At 47.8% G+C, this 18,506-nt stretch overlaps 2 protein-coding genes across 7 annotated transcripts; one reads left to right on the top strand and one right to left on the bottom strand.

Annotated features, from left to right (window-relative positions):
- Positions 1 to 462: 462 nt before the first annotated feature.
- Positions 463 to 6,433, bottom strand: stradb (STE20 related adaptor beta). Of its 4 annotated transcripts, none has more exons than XM_037465036.2 (12): positions 6,260 to 6,433; positions 5,455 to 5,777; positions 4,949 to 5,029; positions 4,003 to 4,105; positions 3,793 to 3,914; positions 3,550 to 3,658; positions 3,318 to 3,441; positions 3,044 to 3,215; positions 2,843 to 2,947; positions 2,399 to 2,655; positions 2,261 to 2,303; positions 463 to 2,088 (listed from the first exon to the last, which is right to left on the bottom strand). In XM_037465036.2, the coding sequence occupies exons 5-12, from the start codon at positions 3,880 to 3,882 to the stop codon at positions 1,936 to 1,938; spliced, it is 1,053 nt and encodes a 350-aa protein (XP_037320933.2). In that variant the 5' UTR covers positions 3,883 to 3,914; positions 4,003 to 4,105; positions 4,949 to 5,029; positions 5,455 to 5,777; positions 6,260 to 6,433; the 3' UTR covers positions 463 to 1,935. The 4 variants fall into 4 exon arrangements, with proteins under 4 accessions (XP_037320933.2, XP_037320669.2, XP_037320844.2 ...); XM_037464772.2 differs by having other exon boundaries at positions 5,565 to 5,777; XM_037464947.2 differs by having other exon boundaries at positions 3,586 to 3,658; positions 5,565 to 5,777.
- Positions 6,434 to 6,514: 81 nt separating this feature from the next.
- On the top strand, positions 6,515 to 18,181 carry trak2 (trafficking protein, kinesin binding 2). Of its 3 annotated transcripts, XM_062561378.1 has the most exons (17): positions 6,515 to 6,648; positions 8,993 to 9,180; positions 9,644 to 9,829; positions 11,864 to 11,923; positions 12,304 to 12,380; positions 12,485 to 12,601; positions 12,707 to 12,928; positions 13,027 to 13,105; positions 13,200 to 13,330; positions 13,531 to 13,605; positions 13,817 to 13,954; positions 14,061 to 14,140; positions 14,299 to 14,439; positions 14,532 to 14,830; positions 15,038 to 15,526; positions 15,622 to 15,721; positions 15,826 to 18,181. In XM_062561378.1, exons 2-17 carry the CDS (start codon positions 9,126 to 9,128, stop codon positions 16,601 to 16,603), a joined length of 3,027 nt encoding a protein of 1,008 aa, XP_062417362.1. In that variant the 5' UTR covers positions 6,515 to 6,648; positions 8,993 to 9,125; the 3' UTR covers positions 16,604 to 18,181. The 3 variants fall into 3 exon arrangements, with proteins under 3 accessions (XP_062417362.1, XP_037320424.2, XP_037320337.2); XM_037464527.2 differs by lacking the exons at positions 6,515 to 6,648; positions 8,993 to 9,180 and having other exon boundaries at positions 9,692 to 9,829; positions 11,624 to 11,923; XM_037464440.2 differs by lacking the exons at positions 6,515 to 6,648; positions 8,993 to 9,180; positions 9,644 to 9,829 and adding an exon at positions 9,851 to 10,257.
- Positions 18,182 to 18,506: the final 325 nt, after the last annotated feature.

Below are 18,506 nucleotides of genomic sequence, written 5' to 3'. Positions count from 1 at the left end.
AAAAGTAAAAAACTCACAATGTTAAATACCTTTTGCCGGCTATTTCTGAAAGTTGTTGGGTGTTTAGAGTATATATCTTCAAAAAAAAGCAACAGGGCCAAGAAAAAACATTGTATTCAGGAGAAACAAGAAATGCACATACGTGATGCAATTAAATAAAATAAAATACTTTTTTATTACAATAATTTAGAGAATCCTTTTGTCATAACATTTTGAGATTATTTTTCTTTTTACTGACAACAGTGATAGACACATTTAAGAACAAGTACCATATAATTTTGTTTAAGAGGAAATACTTATGTTGACAATTATTATAGATATGTTAACATGCCACACACTCACCAGTATATGGATGACGCTGTCGCCATCTTCTTGGCTGGTTTGGAAGTCTCTTTGCGCGCCCACAAGACGCTTACCTCATCTGCTCACCTCTACGTGCACAAATCCAAACAACCGCTGATATTTTGGCTTTGGGATTATAACAATTTATTTCTATTATCTGATATATCTGATACCAAGCGAATATTTGTGTGGGGATTTATTATTCACACACATACATTGTAATGTATAATACTTGTACCAACAATTGATAAACTTTGTAAAGCAAATGAAAAAGTCATTTTGGATTGTTTAAAAAGATACTGAATTCACACCAGCTTTCTCTTATCACAAAACTATAAAAAATAATTCAAGGCTCAACAGGTAGTTCATAAATCAAATTTAGTAGTTATGTATATCATTTATAGTTATGTATACATAAGGCTTACGCAGCTACCATGTTTGATATGTAGTGTAGATCACAGTTCTCATACACAGTTCACTTAATCACAGTTACAGATGGATCACCATATTCAGAACGCAGGTTTCATAAATACATAAAAGGCATTGTTGGAGAGGTGGTCACAGTAGAAATATTATTTTGGAACTACTCACTGGTAATAACTCATCTACTGATGGTTTCTAACTGGTACGTGGAACTGAAGTTTATCCTATTTGTCTTGTGTTTTCAAATGACAATACATGTGGTAAACCAGTGGATGCATGTCCAAACATACAGCAAACACACATGGCATATTTGATTGGGGAAAGTTTTCTGAACATTCAGAGATGGTAAAAAGTGTAGTTTCTGATGCAAACAGGCCTCAAATTTGGGCAGGTGTGAAAAACAGCTGAATTGATTAAAATGATATACATAAAGCATATTTTTGTACTAAGTTGCAGAGCCATAGTCATAGTCAATCATTTTGTGCATTATGTTACCATTTTAAAGCCCCATTTGTTTGTGTTTGACTGGAGTACTCTGAATGACCAATTAGCACTTCCCGTTTTCAATATAGCCATGGTTGTTCCACTCTGATGTAGATGAAAATATATACATGCATGTGTTCTGTAAATATCTTCTCATGTACCTCAGTATTTATTCAGTCTGAATACGTAAAAATAATGTAAAGTACAAACCCATCCTGCATCGTCATTTGTGCATCAGGGTTTACTTTGTTATTATTTAACTCTCTGTATTTATCATTTTTAAATTCAGTTAACAAGGTCCTTTGAGAACAGGAGCAGCAACCTAAAATATGACCACCGCTAATAGTATGACAAACAAATTGTAAAAAATACATATGCTTATCACCAACTGCTGTTTTTCAAAGTATTTAAGGGTGGACTTTTCCTTTAACTCTCTGAAGTATTGTGCAATTATAAGTCAACTGCTGGTTTGTGCAAACTCTGTACATATGCATCAGAGAAACCTGTTTTAAGTATGAAACTACTAAATAAAAAATAAAAGGGCTCAGAGAGTCAGAGTTGATGATATGAAATCAAAGCACAGTAGAATTTGGCCTTGTTGCTGCAATTGTCTTTGTGTTTTGGCTTGCTAGTAAAAAGATTTGTTAAGGGAGGGCTGCAGAAGGAGAGGATGGGGGGGGGGGGGGGTTAGGAAAAGTCCCACGCGGCCTCAGCGTAGGTTGACTCCGTGGCGTGGCAGGACAAGGTGGGGGGGCAGGATATCGGAGGGTCCTCGCGGCTGCTGAGGGGCACTGCTGGGTACATGAGGCTGAGGAAGGTGTCTCTGGTGTGCTTCTTCACCTGTCACACAACAACACAGCTTTTCATTAAAGTAGTGGTGAGGGGGAATCACGTGGAAAAAAAACACATTTACAAAAGTTAGTCTCAAGCTTCAGCCCAAGTATTATACGGATTAGGTTTATGACTTTGATGAGTAGACTGAGCGGAGAACCAAGAGGCCTGATGAACCCACCTGCTTGAAGAAGGCGTGGGTCAATAGTGTAGATGCCGACGGTCTGTGGATAAAAGAAAAAAAATAGAAAGAAGGAAAACTCAAGTTTGTGCTCTGTATCGCAATGATATCGTCTTTGATAAATCAGGCCGCGCTGACCTGCGCTCGGGCTGCTGCTGCAGACACAGCTCGACCAGGTTGTGCAGGGTGACCGAATGGTTTTTGGGCGCAGGGCTCTGAGGTCGGTCTGTGGGTGGAGCCGTGGCGCTGTGTGTCATGCTCCCGGTGGCAACGCTCTCCCCGATGCCGGAGTCCACCCCGGACCGCGAGACCTTCAGCCCCCCCAGCTCACCCAGCGGGAAAGGAGCCACATTCAGCAGGCAGCAGTGGGAGCCGCGCAGCTTCTGAAGCAGCATCTGGACGGGGGATATTCAGCGGAAGAGGACAACGGCCTTTTAAATCTAAATGTGCACGTACCTATTCTTCTTAAAACGTTACACTCATTTTATATTTATATCATTATTGAGCCTGCATTGAACATCTGAGGAGAAGTTGAAGCACACGTTTCCTAGTAAGAGTTTGGATGGGAAGCGTTCCTGTTACCTGAGTGGGGAGCATGTCCTGGAAAGGCACCCGGCCGCTGACCAGCTCACACGCCACGGTACCTAAACTGTAGATATCCGACTTGACTCCGTAGCCGTGCAGGTCCTACTCAGGGCAACACCGGGGGGAGAGGCGAGACAGGACACATTAGGAAAAGTGCCACGCCACATGTCTTTTGTTTTAGATCTAGCAAGACCTGACCTGTCGCAGTAGTTCGGGGCTGAGCCATGGCAACAGGGCAGGGCTGTGGTGTGGCATGTCGAACACCGTCCTCATCCGCTTGCCCTCGCGCATCATGTTGTAGACACTGTGGAGCCCCGAGAGGTAGACACGCCCCTCACCAGACAGCAAGATGTGACTGGCCTTCACCCCCCTTACGGCAGCGGAATATGAGAACAGACATTAATTTAAGTACTTCTCTCTCTCCCTTGGTAACACTGATGTTCCACCCAACATCTTCCCATCTCCCACTGACCTGTGAACGTAGCCCATCCTGTGCAGGTACTCCAAGGCTTTCAGTGTGCCATAGAGCAGGTACGCGATCAGGGATTCACTCATTCCGTCTGGGAAATACGTTCGGAGGAGAGCGTCTGCAGAGCCTGTGGACGAAAGAGAGAGGAAAGGAAAGATAAGCAGAACGTTTCACTGACACAACATCTAAAGGATTAAAGGACAAGAAGGTGAATGGAGGAACAGCAATGGCTGACCGTAGGCCATGAGGGGCGTGAGGACCCAGAGCTTACAGCAGGAGCTGAAAACTAGGCGGGAGGTCAGCAGGTTGGGGTGACGGAACCGCCTAGAAAGAAGAACCTCGTTCTGGGTTTTGAGACAGAATGAGGTGTAAACACACCTGGGTGCAGAGCGTGCTAATTATGCCAAAAGAAATATATATAATTATTATTATTATATATATATATATAATTATTATATATAAATTGCCACCGGCTCACCAAGAGCTGCAGAAGCTCCTCTTCCGTGCACTCGTCCAGGTTCGTTTGTTTGACGGCAACCGGCTGGCCAGTCGGGACGTGGCGCGCCATGTTCACCTGGCTCAGGTTATTGAAGCCCCTCCCTGTGGCACACAGAAATTGACTTCAAGTGAACTCATCCTTTCCTGCGACAGGTAACTATTTGCCTGACTGAAGTCATGTTGTTCTCACCCAGCTCAGACAGCAGCTGGTAGTGAGCTGGCTCAGCTGACAGCCTTGTGATGTCATCGCCCCCTGCCGGCCCTTGCAGGGTGTATTCAGAACTGTCACAGCTCTGCAGGGGGAATATATCTTGCATTAATGTATTTGGCGCGTCACATGAGTAACTCAAACAAGGATGCACATGCGTCTCTTTAAATGGGCTTCTGTGGATCCTTGACCTTCATCAAACCAAAAGACTATTTTGTGGTGAGGTAATGTATGAGTGAAGGGTTTGATGGGGGGTTGGGAAGGCATCTGATAGCTGCACGCGTGTCAGATGCAGTTTCTCTTTTGAACACACATCAGCTGTGGTTACTGTGCCAGGATTGTGCCTGTATCACTGGGTGGAGGGAGGGGGGCGAGTGTGGTGTGTATGTGGGGGAGGGGGTGTGGCAGGAGATGTTGACCTTTCTCACCAGCAGTACATTTTAATAGCAAGTACTGTGTTGAGAATTACTGTATTGTTGCTACAGCTGAATATCATGGAAAGGGAAAATCCCTGTGGAAATCCATCCAATCAATAATGTGGATTATCGGTGACTGTCTACTGTGGCTCTTTGGGAGCAAAGCTACTCCTGATGATGTTGGGTTGAGTTGCCTTGACTTCTTTATCGCAAGAAATCTCTACTGTAAACTGTGAGTATAAGACACATGGGAATAAAAAAATATTATGAAAAAAAAGAATTTCTGTCGCTTCCAATTTAGTCTTCTCATATTTTGTTTTTTAGTGGGAGAATATTATTTTATTGTTAAGTTAAATGTTGAGCCTAGCTTTACCAGCTGCAATGTGATTCCCGTCTTCAACAACTTGACAAAGAGTCAGCCAACTTAAAATGGATGGATGGATGGACATTGATAAAGTAAAGAGCATTTGTATGACGCCTGTCTCTGTGGGGACAGTGTCTCGGCTACTGACCAGGAACTGGTGGCTGATGTCCTCATAGCACTCCTCAATGTCCAGGGGCTGGACTTGAGTGTGGGAGATGCAGGAACAATCCTGGTAAAGGGTGAGGGAGGGAGGAGGAGCACAGGTGAGACATGCCCTACAGAACAAAGGAAGGGGTGGAAAGGAAACATGGGAACTTGGGAGAGGGGGGTGATACACTGGACACGGTCAGGGAGGAGGCGAGAGCAGCAAGCATCCGGGGAATCTGGGCACTGACACTGTATTTTAATTGGAAGTGGTGAGAGAACTGGATTCACGATAACAGACAACAACAAGAGGCAGCTGAGAGACTGATGTCCCCACAGAGCAAGGTAAGAGCTGCATACATAATCAGATGTCCATTAGATATGAACAAAGCTCAGTAGCATCTCACATTTTCCCATCAATATTATGTATGTTGTTGCAGATGCGTTGGGTTTTCCGGACAAGCCATAGACGTTTTATCGCCCTCAGAGAAAGCACATTATTGGACCCACCTAATGGTGCATCGCGAGGGAATTTGCTTCGCCCCACCAGATCAGACCTCTATATATAGAAAGGGAAAGAACAACAACAGCAACAATAATATGTAGCGTGATATTCTTACCAAGAAAGACATGGAGTCCTTTTGGCGACGGTAGAATCAAGGACGGGCATTCATCCGACGAGGGAGACCGATCACGAAGGAGGGCGACAAAGCGAGGGGGGGGTGTAACAGGAGACTAGCGTCGATTCCCCCCCAACTGGAGTAGAAAGGCAGCGTCCGTCCGACTACCCATCCGCCCGCAGCTCACCTGGCTGAGTCAGGTGACTTGGAGATCTGAACCAAACGATATGAAATTCACCAGGAAATATCCCCGTCCAGCCGGTTGAGCGATGACACATCGGGAAGAATGAAGCCCTGGGAAGCTGAATGCTACACATTCCCCGATCATGAAGCTAACTGTGTGCGGTTATGTTCGAGATGTAAAAACTGGGTTATATAACTTTAATAATGTCGGTGTAAATGTATTACCCGATTACACGTCAAGGTTAGGGATAAATGCAGCCATTTTGGTTGAACCAGAACGCATTTTATTCAACCCGACGGTTAATGTCGTCAGTTAATGGCTAATAAGTATAAGTTAACATGTAACATGAGTATTTTTTCTAAGGGGAGATTTTTTTTAAAGCCGCAATGGACGTATATGGTTCACACGTTATGCCAACGTTAGCTCAGTTAAAAATACCTTATTTTTATTAAAATCTAGCGTCATTTATTTGGAGTACCGTCACCCCGTCGTGAAAAGAAAAGTTGCTTACCGTCTCCTCTTGACTGCAACTCGAGCGCTTCGACGTAAACCAGTTAAAATACTAAAGAGAGCTTTGTATGCTAAGCGATGTTTTATTTTTTAACTCCGTAGTCTTTCATTTACTTTGGCCCAAATGCTGCGGGCTGTTACAGTTTTACAGTTGCTACTGAACTGCACGGTATGCCAGCGCTTTTCTTTTTTCTTTTTGACATGACTTTAAATTTGACAAATATAAATGGCGCAGGGTAAACACGTCACCGAGCATATTGTCGCGCGTCGATGACTCGTGGCTGTTAGCCGTCTCCTTCCCTTCCGCTCCATTGTTTGTTGGTGAAGGTATCGAAATGCTCTGTATGTAAAACTGGAATAACAGATGCCGTGGAGTAACGCTGATGCAGGGTACGTTTTAAAAAAATTAATAATCGAAAATCTTTTTTTAATGTCCTTAGTGTTGAAAATGCGTTCCGCCCGAGGAACGCCCTCGACTAGAAACAGTGAAGCTGTCATCCTCGCTCCACATGTGAAACGTTATGTTAGCTAATGTTAAATGCCTAATAAAAATGATCCTACATTTACATTAAGGAGCTTAAATAAAGGATTAACACCTACCCGATCTTCTTAGGTTTAGCTTTAGATCGTGTAATGTAATGTGACGTTTATTGATTAACTTTGTTTTATTATGGTGACCTTTATACCTAACGTTACATGTACATATAACGTTTTCATACACGTATGCACTCAATGTTAGCTGATAGAGTGAACAATACGCCTGCCTTTATTCCGCATGAGTCGAAAACAAATATTTATTAATACATACAAATATAAATCCTAAAATAACGGTATTGACGTATCGATGGGATCTTAACCAATCGCAAGGTGCCCCCCACAGATGACTGTAGCGTTAAATGTCCTCTTTAAAACGGAAATGATTATAACTGTTTTAATTCTGCCGAAATGCAGAGCCGCCCTCATGGATTAATAAATAAATAAAGTGATTTTAAATGATGCTCTACCCATCATTAGGTTAATTGACCACTCACTTCATAATAAGTCTTACTATGGTCTATTACTACATCATTCTTTTAAAACAGAAATAATCAATTTCTTTATAGTCGATCAACGGTGGCACACATAGAGGTTAGTGGTTCTGCAGATTAACAACCAGTCAGATCAGATGTGTATTTCCTGCTGTTGTGGGTGATAGTTATATCAAACTATACAGTTTACTGCTTTTGGCGAGGCATCTGTGCTGATCAATCTCTGGTGCAGTCAGTCACATGCTACTTCCAATGTCCTCTTTATTTGGAAACACGCCCTCGGGCCCCGTCCAGTTTGTACGTACCATGACGGGACGAGTGCAGATACTGACATTTATACTGCTGCACTTGGTTGTAGGTCACTCTGGATGAGAGCGGAGATGGAGCCTGTAAAAAGCTGACGTAAGAATCCCATCTCTCTGGGGCGGCTGTGACAGATTGTTACTTGTGTTACTCTTGTTTCACAGAGTTACCTCCAGCGCTGCTATCTTGCGCCTCTGCCTACTTTTTTTTACACATATACACGTATAATGTGCAATAATCTGTCACCAATAAGTGGTGGGTTTCCACATTGAGGTCTGGATTTTCTCCAGCGTATTGATAGATTCATCATTCTGTGGTTTTCCAGTTTGAAGGGGAATATGCCTATGGGAGTGCATCTCTCACTGTTAAATTTCCAGACAGCACCAGGCTGTATGACATACACAGCGCTGTCTGTCTGGTACAGTGTTAATCATGAGATGACTCAAAGGCACTTGTCCCAGATCAGCCGTGGCATTTTAAATCGGGCAGTGGGGATGTTACCATGACAAATATATACTGAGCCCTTCAGGATGATTAATCCATGCTATATCATGTCATGTGAAAGTTTCTATATTAATTAATCAATAATTAATTATCGATGTCATTATTGGGTCAGTTCTATATTATCTCCCAGGCCTCCAATCCCAAACATCCCATTTAGACCGTAGCATGCATGATGTTAATCTCCTTCATAGAACAAACAGTTACAGCTTCAATGTTACATAAGCACAGGATAGATGTTGCCCAAGGACTCCTGTTTTTGCCCACACACACACACACCCACACAGACACATACAGACACGTCTGCCTAGCACTGAGGTTGGTGATGCAGCTCTTGGGATTTCATGAACTTGCACCGTGTCTTTTATAGACATCTTTTACAGTAGCTATTAGTTGAAAATTAACAACAGCACAATAAAACTCTGTCCACTTAGAAGAAACAAGTTTTATCCGATAAGGTTGATTTATTACTGTGTAATGCACGGATGAAGCAAAAGATGCTGTAGAAAGTAAGAATGTCTCCCCTTCTGCTGTTTTGATTTTGTCCATTCTTTTTTAAATCAATCTCTCACAAGCTTCTCAACTGCCAGGAAGTGGGATGCTGAATTGTTGTCGCTCTTTAATTAAGTTTTGGATGTTTCCATTGGCAATGGGTTATTTGGAACCAAAGAAATGTGTGAAATGAAACTGAAAGAGCAAGTTTGAGTACAGCTCGTTTTCCAAAATGAGAGAAAAAAGAGAGTTCATCCTGTCTGACCACTTTCAAGCCCAGATTATTCCCTAGAGACTCAACAGGAAGCTCAACAGGATGTTGTCTGTAGGACACCCCCCCCTCCCTCCCCCCCACATATCTTCTTCTCTGGGACCTTTGCTTCTTTGACACTCCACTCTTCTCTCCTCAGGTAAAGGTGTATGCGGGCAACAGGACAGGATGTGATGTCACAGCAGTAGCGGCTCCCGGTCCAGCTTAGTGTTAGCGAGCGGGGACCGCTCCCCCCCCCCCCCCCCCCCACCCCCCTCTCAAGCTCCACAGACATGTTTGAGGTCAAACCCCGGCCGGTGGAGAAGAAGGAGTCGAGCACGGAGACTGGTAGGGTGTCACAGATATAAATATCTACAGTGTGGACTATGTGTACATTTTAAGTTATAATACCCCTCTGCCCTGAAGTACAGTTTGCCGTGTCTTTGGGCTTGATGCTATACTTAGCCCTTTATGTCCCAGTAAACCACGAAGGACACACACACACACGTACGCACTCTCGAAGGCTTCATCAGCCCACACTCACTCTCAGGAAACCTTTGTTACGAAATGAAAGCATCTTTAATTTATGTTGTCATGGTGAAATTGCAGTAAAAGCCCTGATTTGTGATCAATGTAATGCATTAGCACTAGCATCTCACGCCTGGGGAATTATTATAGCGTGTAAATATGGCAACCAGGCAATTGGTAGAAGCTGTTAATATAATGTTGTTTATTAGTAATTCACATGAGCAGACCTTTTTTTAGGGGGGACTTATATGCCCCCTTTTCAAATCCGCACTCTGACCCACAGATGAGGGACTCGGCAGCAGCGGTAAGCAGTACGGCTCGTTGGGCTCCGGCTCGGCCGACTCCGGCTCCGTGTACCTGTCGGACAGCCAGGACTGGGCGGTCTCTCCCAGCTGCTCCCCGGACGAAGGCCACGCCCAACCCAGCGCCATCTCCCCCGTGCTGGCCGAGGAGACCTTCCGCTACATGAGTACGTGTGGACTATCCTGGCGGCGTATGTCCGGGGGCGGGACACTTGGGTCTTAAGGTCTCTCCGTCTGCCGCCAATTGAGTGGTTAGAGTAGAGCCCGTTGGGTGACATCGGCGAGCAAATGGCGTGTGTGAGGGATTTGTTTAATACATTCACATTTTCTACAAGTCGCTGTGCTTGTGTGTGTGTGTGTGTGTGTGTGAGAGAGAGAGAGAGAGAGAGAGAGGCCTAAGAGAGCGAAAGGAATCCCAGTGATGAAGCCGGAGTTAAGTGCAGTCCAAAGCCGGGGCCAGAGTCACGGGACAGAAAGCTACGGGGAGGGAGGGAGGTTGATAGAGGATGAAAAGAGGACAGTGGAGAGAGGAGTCAGATCATGCCGGTATTAAACATTCAAAATGAGGAGGTTTACGACAGCATCGCTATGGAAGGTGAGTGCAGCGTTAGCGCTGGGCTAAGTGTGTGTGTGTGTGTGTGAGAGAGACATGTGAGACAGTCCGACTGCAGCTCTAGTCTGCAAGGTCATGCAGAACGTGTGTGTGTGTGTGGGAGGAAGTCTGAATGAATGCTTGTCTGTTTACATTCAGACCCGTTGGGGTATGCCGCAGTGGCTTCCTGTCTTATGTTTTTGCAATACCTGCTGTACTTCCTGTCTCCTTTTTGACAGTTCAATTTAAAGTGTAATTGCATATCAGATTGGAGCAGATCATGTGTGTTAACGGAACGTGTGAGGGGGCGGTACAGTAAGGGAGAGTCTGGGTCATATTCTTGCTCTCCGAAATACTTGATCCACTTGTGTGCTGCCAAATCAAAACGCGACCTATTAATAGCCCCCGATGGCCTCAATAGAGGCATGCTGATGTCCGAGTGCCCCCCCTCCCTCCCTCCCCCAGGGTGAATTAGTAAACGTGTGGGTTTTGTACTCATTTCAGACACTGCTGACAACAGCTCAAATATACCACTGCTCCAATGCCATACCACAAGCATCTCAAGTATCCCTTTCTGGTGCCGTGGAGTGAAATCAGAACAGAGAGCGGTCTGACTCTGCCAAAAATGCAAAGTGGGGACAGATGGGCCGAATTTCAGAAAGAATCAACTTCTTTTTAATACTTTTAATACCCTTTGACCTCGCATGTGGGCTTTCCGCCTGGACCTAAATTACACTTTCAAATTTGCATAAAGACTCAATATTATACCCGCAGGGCGTGTTAGTTTAGTTTATTAGTGCCAGAGGTCTACAATGTTTCATACAAAGTCAACTGTGTCCGCGTTCCAAGAATCCGTACGAAAAATAAAAGCACCGCTCTCGTTACTTCCTGGACTTTGCGGCGATGCAGTTTTATTGTGGCCAACGAGTCCAACAAGTAAAGAACAGCCCTAGTGTGTGATTATATTTCATGTTTTTAATGGAGTGTCAAGCCGATACTGACAGATAATTGATTTACTGAGTGACCCGTACTTTTCCCAGCAGGTAAAACAATATATATCTATGTGTGTAAGTGAGAGACTCTTCTGGTCAAATGTACAGTGACAAGAGAGATTTGGTGTATTTATGTAACAAAAATATCTTCGTTGCGGAGCAGAGGTTATTTTCATCCGCCGGGTTGTCAGTGCAAAGATCCAAAGGTCACCGCGGGCCTCAGATTACCGGGTCGGCGGCTCGCGCCCCGATCGAGCGGGCTGCCTCCGCTCTGCCGCACTGCTCGTGGCGTCGGTGCTTCCTGCTGAAACGTACACCGCATCGAGCGCTGCGATGTGTTTTCAGTGATTTGGAGCTGCCACTTCTCTTCTGAACAGGTGCCAGGGGAGGCAGCGCGGCGCCGGTGACACCCACTCAGGTGCTTGGAGGCCGGACCGCACTAATAGATGTGTAGACCGCCAACACACTAATACGTACCGAAAGAAGTCGATTCACGCGTTCTTCAGCTTTCAGCCGCTTCCCTTTCTGTCTCTCCGCCCCTTTAGTGTGAAAACAAGGCTTGTGCGCCTTTTTTTTGTAACTCTTTCCCCTTCTTTTATCTCTGTCTCTCACTGTAGCGTATCTTGCCTTGGACCCCTCTTCTTACCCCCACCCCGGCTCTCAGAGCCTCTGCAAAGGTATCTTCCTCTCTCTCTCTCTCTCTCCCTGCTCTGCTTTTACAGCTTGATCATTTAGCTCCGGTGTGTCTCTGCTTCTCTGCATGTAGACGACAGCAGACAATGACAAATGAACCCGTGGGAAGGTGTGTGTGTGTGTGTGTGTGTGTGTTGTGGCTCCGCCACATTCAGACCACTAGTAATAAGTGACACAATGTAGCCACACACAAGTGAGTGTTCACGTTGCTCGTGGTCGGAATGTCGTTATTAGGTAGCAAGTAAAGTATGTGTGGTTTTATTTTAATGCTGTTGTGTTAGCATGCGCGATGTGCAAAACTAGATGCATGTATGTGTGTGTTCTCCAGTGTCTCGTGATAAAAATATGTCCCCTTTCTGGCCAGTCCTCAGTGCAGATCGCATGGAGCAGATGACCAAGACTTACAATGACATTGAAGTGGTCTCGCACCTTTTGGCGGAGGTAGGTCGCCCCCCATTCCCCCGGGACTCGCTCAGGACACATGGTTCGGCGTTTTAACAAAGCGGTTCTGATTGGTCGGTGCTCCGTGTGCCCTTTTTGGACAGCGGGACAGAGACTTGGAGCTGGCGGCTCGGATCGGTCAGTCCCTCCTGCAGAGGAACCACCTGCTGCAGGAACGCAACGAGGCCTTAGAGGAGCAGCTGGCGCAGGCTCTGGACCAGGTATCTCACACGCCGAGTCTCGCTACATGTAACGGTACCCCTGTGGATAAAAGCAACAACTCCCTTCCACAACCCCCGCCCCCTCACCTCCCTCTTTGGCCCCAGGTTCACCAGGTGCAGCATGAGCTCGGCAAGAAGGAGGAACTGCTGCGCATGGTGGCCAGCGCCTCGGAAGAGAGCGAGACCGACTCCAGCGCGTCCACGCCGCTGCGGCAGCCTCGGCCGCCGGGGGGGGCGACGTCCGTCGCCGCCACGCTCGGCCAGCTGGAGTCCCTCCAGGTCAAGCTGCAGGAGCTGGAGGAGGAGAACCTTTCGCTGAGGTCTGAGGTACGAGGGCGTGGCAGCACAGCGGGAAGTGGAGCGCTTCGAGCCGTGGTCACGCTGCGAGTACTACGGTTATGCTTACTGCTTCCTCTCGTCTCCAGGCGTGTCAACTGAAATGCGACACCATCACCTACGAGGAGAAGGAGCAGCAGCTTGTGAGCGACTGCGTCAAGGAGCTCCGTGAGTGCGACGAGCACACGTTCACGTCGGAGAGACGTCATCTGCTGGCTGGTGAAACCTTTTTTTATTTGGTATGTCTCTGTGCCGGTTACAGGAGAGTCCAACAGCCAGATGGTATCCCTGAGCGACGAGCTGTCTCAGAAGAACGAGGAGCTGGTCAGGCACCAGGAGGAAATCTCTCAGCTGCTCTCCAAGATAGTAGAGCTGCAACACAGAGTGAAGGAGGTGAGGAGGTACCTAATGCATGGACCTTGAAACTAAGACCCAGAATTCATAGGTAAATGCGACTCCATGCTCATACACTGGTGGTCTTCAAAAGGGACACAACATGGCTCTTGTGGTCTCCATTTGGGTCTTGCGGTCTAGACCTGGGTCTTGGTGGTCCGTCTAAATGCTCATGTGAGTATCCGTGTGTTTGTACGCAGCTGGCCCTGGAGAAAGAGGAGCTGAGGATCCACTTACAGGCGTCCAAAGAGTCTCAGAGACAGCTCACAGCAGAGGTACAATCGCACAGGAAGTGTCCTAACTAAAATAAGTTGCCTTAACATATCGCAACATTATTTCCTCAAAACGTTTAAAAAATACAATTTCCTTAAAAAAACAGTTAATCCCTTAATAGGTGTAGAAATGCATTAAAGATAATAAATCAAATCATACATTTAAAGTCTAACTTCAATATATATTTAACTGCTGTGTGTGCGGGCGTCGCAGCTGGACGAGTTGGCGGACAGGAATGCGGAGTGTGTGGAGATGCTACATGAATCCCAGGAGGAGATCAAGGAGCTCCGCAGTAAAAACACTCCCTCAGCTGGGATGCGGAGGCACCTCTCCTACGGCGCCTATCCCATGGTGAGAATCCAAAGCTCACTTGTCGCTAAATAACTGATCAAAATGAATAAAGTTCTCAAAGCAATGACTGTAAACACAACCCTTGTGTGTGTGTGTGTGAGAACAGGACTCCCTGGCTGCGGAAATCGAGGGTACCATGAGGAGAGAAATGAGTGTGGAGGAGGAGACCGCCTCTCTGGACCAAAGGTCAGAAACTCCTACTTCACAACTGAAGAACTCGTTACGTTTATACGTTTTAATGTTCTGCTACTGAACAATTAAATCTCACTTTGAATCAGACCCTTAATGTAGTGAGACTGTCCATGTAATCAGACCTCTGACCTCGTATCCTTTTCCCCCCGCAGAGTGTCCCAGAAGCGAGTATTCCAAACGGTCCGCTCCATCAACTCCTCGTCGCCGCGGCCGGCTTTGGCCACGCCCCCCATCCCCGGCTCGGGACACAGCTCCCTAGTGATGACTGCACAGCCCTTCGCGTCCACTCAGGGGTACGTCACCAATTTTCCCGCCTCGGGTTTCGATCCCCGAGGGTGACGTCCGCGCCCCTTGTTAATAGCCCCGTGGTCCCCCCCCCCCCCAGGGAGGCGGTGCGACTGGGCCAGCCCGGCTGCCCGGGAGGAAACGACCTGACCAAAGCCCTCCACCGGCTATCGCTGCGGCGGCAGAACTTCCTCTGCGAGCGGCGGTTCTTCCAGGCGGAGCGCGAGAAAAAGCTGCAGGCCCTAGCGGGTGCGGAGGGCGGCGGTGAGGGCAGCGGCTGCAGCTCGCCGGTAGGAAGCGCCTGTTCCTCCTTCTCCAACCTGTCAGAGCTCTCCTTCGGCTCCAGCGTCTTCAAGACCTTCCTGCCGGAGAAGCTGCAAATCGTAAAGCCCATGGAAGGTAAAAAAAAAAAGAAGTTTTCACTGACTTGAGACTTGACGTAGGACTTGGCAGTCTTTACTTATGGCTTGACATCATGGATTTGGGACTTAAGGTGGGAATCTGTAGTCCTCACTCAACCGTATCGTGTTACCAGTGGACTTTTACTTAGACGTTAATGAGTGTTCATAAGGACATTTTTTCCTGTGTCGATGATGCACCAAACAGGCTCACTGACGCTGCATCACTGGCAGCAGCTGGCTCAACCCCACCTGGCCACCATCCTGGACCCCCACCCTGGGGTGGTGACCAAAGGCTTCTGTCCACTGGTTCAGGACACTGTGTACCGGCTGTCTGACATGGAGGAGGACGAGGAGCATATTGGTGTCCCGGAGAAGGGGGCGGCGGAGCGGGGTAAAGACGAGGACGAGGACGAAGAGGAAGGCGGGATCACCTTCAAGGCGCGCTTTACGTCTACGCCAGAGGAGAGGAGCGACGAAACACACCCGGCGCCTCTCACCGTCCGGCCTTGCCCCCCCACCCTGCCAGCATCACCCGTGGCACACCCCCCTTCCTCCACCGGGAGAGCGGACCTCTGTCTGCCCCCTGCGCCCCAACGGGTCACCGAGCAACCCCCTCAGCCCATTCCGGGAGCCTGTACCACCGTGGTCCAATCACAGAGTCCGATGTTCATCTCCACGACAACGTCTTCTTCAGGTAAACGCTACGTTACTGTGCTTCAATGAGGGGTCTTAGGATACTCATTGCTGCCGTTATGAGTATGGTCTTACTAGATTTTGTTGTGTGTTCAGTCCAAAATCCAGGGAAGTGTCAGAGCTCCACCTTCTCCACTTACACCATCACGACCTGCAGCATCCTGCACCCCAGCGACATCACACAGGTCACCCACAGGTAGGTCCTCTGCAGAGGAGGCAGTGAACAATTTATTTCACATTTTCACGGCGCGGTGGTTGGCGACAGGAGGGTCTCTTTTCATCTCATACCCGTCTTTTTAGCTCCCGGTCGTCCCTCGTGGCCAACACACCGAGCTCCATGAGGACCGGTCCCAGCACCCCTGTGACTCCCTGCAGGCTGAGCCTGGGCGACTGCTTTCCCCCCCGACGCCCCCTCGTGGCCACCAGCGGCCTGGCCAAGCTGGTCCTGGAGAGGGGCATCTCCGCACAGGTCTCCACCGACGCCCCGCCTCCATCCCCAAAGGCCGCAACACGGCAGCCCCTCTTCCGCCTGCTCCCCGGCACGCCCCCCAACTCCCCCTCGCACTCTAGGGACCCCTCCCCAGTGCCCCCGGAGCCCCGCAAGCAACAGGCCGACAACTTCCTCGCCTCGCGGCCGGCAGAGCTCTTCCTCCAGGACGTCTACGGGTTGAACCTGGGCCGCGCCCCACACCCCGACCTGCCCAGCCCGTCCCAGGGAACTCCCGCCCACGACCCGTCCCCCAAGCTCGGGCACGCCAAGCCCGACCTTGGCCTGGTGGAGAGGCTGCGGCGGCTGGGGTTCACCCGGGTGCTCCAGAGCGCAGAATCTGAGGCGCCGCGCCAGGGCTCCGCCACGTTTGTGTCGGCGGGCGGGGGAAGCCTGCTGGACGGCCTGAGGCGCAACCAGAGCCTCCCGGCCATGATCGGCGCCCGGGCGGGGAAGCTGGCCGGTAACCCGACGCCTCGCCCTCACCCAACCTCCCTGGCCCTCCAGCCGCCACCCTGGGGAAACCCCAAAGAGCGGCGACGGCATCTTGCCTCCGTCCCCCAGGCCCCGCCAAGTTCAACAAAGCGCTGACGAGGCTGGCTGGGACACTTCACTCGCTCTTTTTGGTCCTCCTCTCTCCTCCTGCCCTCTTGGGGAAGAGAAGTCGAGGCGTCCAGCGAGAAGAAAGAGACCAACCCCTCCCTCCTTTTGTTTTTAAACCTTCCTCTTTAAAGCACAATTGATCGAAGAGCCGACTGTTTATAGTAGACAGTAACCGAGGCCTTATCCCGCCTCCGCCTGGGCTGCGCCCAGTACCTTCTCAGTAAATAAGTCACTTCTGTAGTTTCGCCGCGAGCGTCTGGATGCTCATGTGCAGGGATAGGGAAGAAAAGAAGGGAAGAAAATGGTAACGCGTACGTGGACGAAGGTTTGTGGATGTGGATCAGGGATGGAGTTGTGAGGAAGGAATAGGAAGTAGGTCAGAGGGCAGAGTAAGTGGCAAGGTAAGGGAGACTGAGCATCCAGTCACGCTATTCCAAGGGCTTGTTCTGGGGAGGGTCCAGTCAGCTATAATGAAATAGCATCATACTACAACCACAAGTATTATACAGCAAACGCTTTCTAGGCATATCCCAATAACATGCTCAACATGCAGTCAACATGCTTTTTGTACCTTGAGGACTTTGAGTGGCAGCTGGTTTAATAGCATACTGCCAGACTATTGTTGTAGTCAGACCACGCCATTGACATGCCAGTATTAATATTGTAAGGATTTTACTTGCAAGCCAATGCCTGAGAAGTCAGAGGCAAGCTTGGGGTTCCCAGCATGCACCTGTCGGGAGGCAGGCCGGAGCGGAGCGAGACGGGGTCTGCCTTTGTCCTCTGGGTCCTTGTGTTTTTAAGGGTTGGGGAATTTAATGTAATTTGCAGCCACCGTCCTCACCTAAAGGCCTTTTAGACATTCACGGTTAAAAGTAAAATATTTATTAACACATCATTTAGTGGCATATGACAATGTTCATGTGATTCACACACCAAGGGACCGGGGGTGTATTCCTTCAGGAGAGGATAAGGAAAGTTGATATTTGGTTGTATTTTATAATCTCATGCTTTGATACAAGGAAGATCAGAGGCGTGAGCCGTGGCCCCTTTAGCGCCGTCGTCCCCAGCATCCGGCGATCCGACCAGACCCCCCTCCCCCCTCCCCCACTCGCCTATCGCACTTTGACTCTTTGATTTAACCTTAGTTTTGGTGACACTACTATTTGAACTATGAATATTTTAACATATTAATGAAAACACTGCAACGATTTTAATATGTCCAGCCGTATTTATTTTTTTTGCTTTCCCGCAGAAGGGAATTCAAAGTTATGCTTTTATTTTCCAAGTAATTGAATAATGTGTTTGTCAAGCAATTAGTGCTAAATTGCTTTTCTTTTAGTTTTAGTTTAGACAAGAGGGAAAAAAGGCACCATCAGGCCACTGTAGATTAGTTGTATTTCTCAAATCCCCTGTTTTTCCAGTAGGGCGGGAGGTTCAGGTGTGTCTTTTGTAGGTCGCTTCCTCATGCCTCTCCTCTAAGATCATAATCCTCTGTAAACTACACATGGCTATGAATAAGTTGCCTCCTTTTCTTCTCTTTTTTTAAAATAAAGCAATGGAAACAAAGCAGCTGACTCACCCACTGGTTTATTACTCATTCTCGGTGGAAGAACTGGTACGAAAAGTTAAAAGTAGTGTTGTTGGGTGTTTTCACTTATTATACTGAAGTCAGTTGCTTTCCCGCAACCCAACTGGATAAGCAGTTAAAGATGAGAGTTGTTTGTTGTTTGAATAAAGAACGGCACATTCCTGCCTTAAAAAGACTTAAAAAGGTTTGTATGTTCTTCACATGGAGAAATTGAAGAGTGAAACCAGAGCCTGTTGTTTATGTTGCTGGTGAGAGGGTGCAGATAGTGTCAGATTTTAAATATTTAGGCATTATAATTGAGTC

Source organism: Pungitius pungitius, chromosome 3 (genome assembly GCF_949316345.1).
Source record: "Pungitius pungitius chromosome 3, fPunPun2.1, whole genome shotgun sequence".
NCBI lineage: Eukaryota > Metazoa > Chordata > Actinopteri > Perciformes > Gasterosteidae > Pungitius > Pungitius pungitius.
Note: the sequence above shows the minus strand (reverse complement) of the source record. Positions and strands in the feature narration are given on the sequence as shown.

Coding starts and splice junctions, on each gene's coding strand:
- stradb (XM_037464772.2), bottom strand. Junction 3,915..4,002: donor CCAGCTGCTGTCTGAGCTGG/GTGAGAACAACA, acceptor TGTGTGCCACAG/GGAGGGGCTTCAATAACCTG. Junction 2,948..3,043: donor GCCCCGAACTACTGCGACAG/GTCAGGTCTTGC, acceptor TGCCCTGAGTAG/GACCTGCACGGCTACGGAGT.
- trak2 (XM_062561378.1), top strand. CDS start 9,126: ATGTTTGAGGTCAAACCCCGGCCGGTGGAGAAGAAGGAGTCGAGCACG. Junction 9,830..11,863: donor GGAGACCTTCCGCTACATGA/GTACGTGTGGAC, acceptor CTCTCACTGTAG/CGTATCTTGCCTTGGACCCC. Junction 13,955..14,060: donor CCTACGGCGCCTATCCCATG/GTGAGAATCCAA, acceptor GTGTGAGAACAG/GACTCCCTGGCTGCGGAAAT.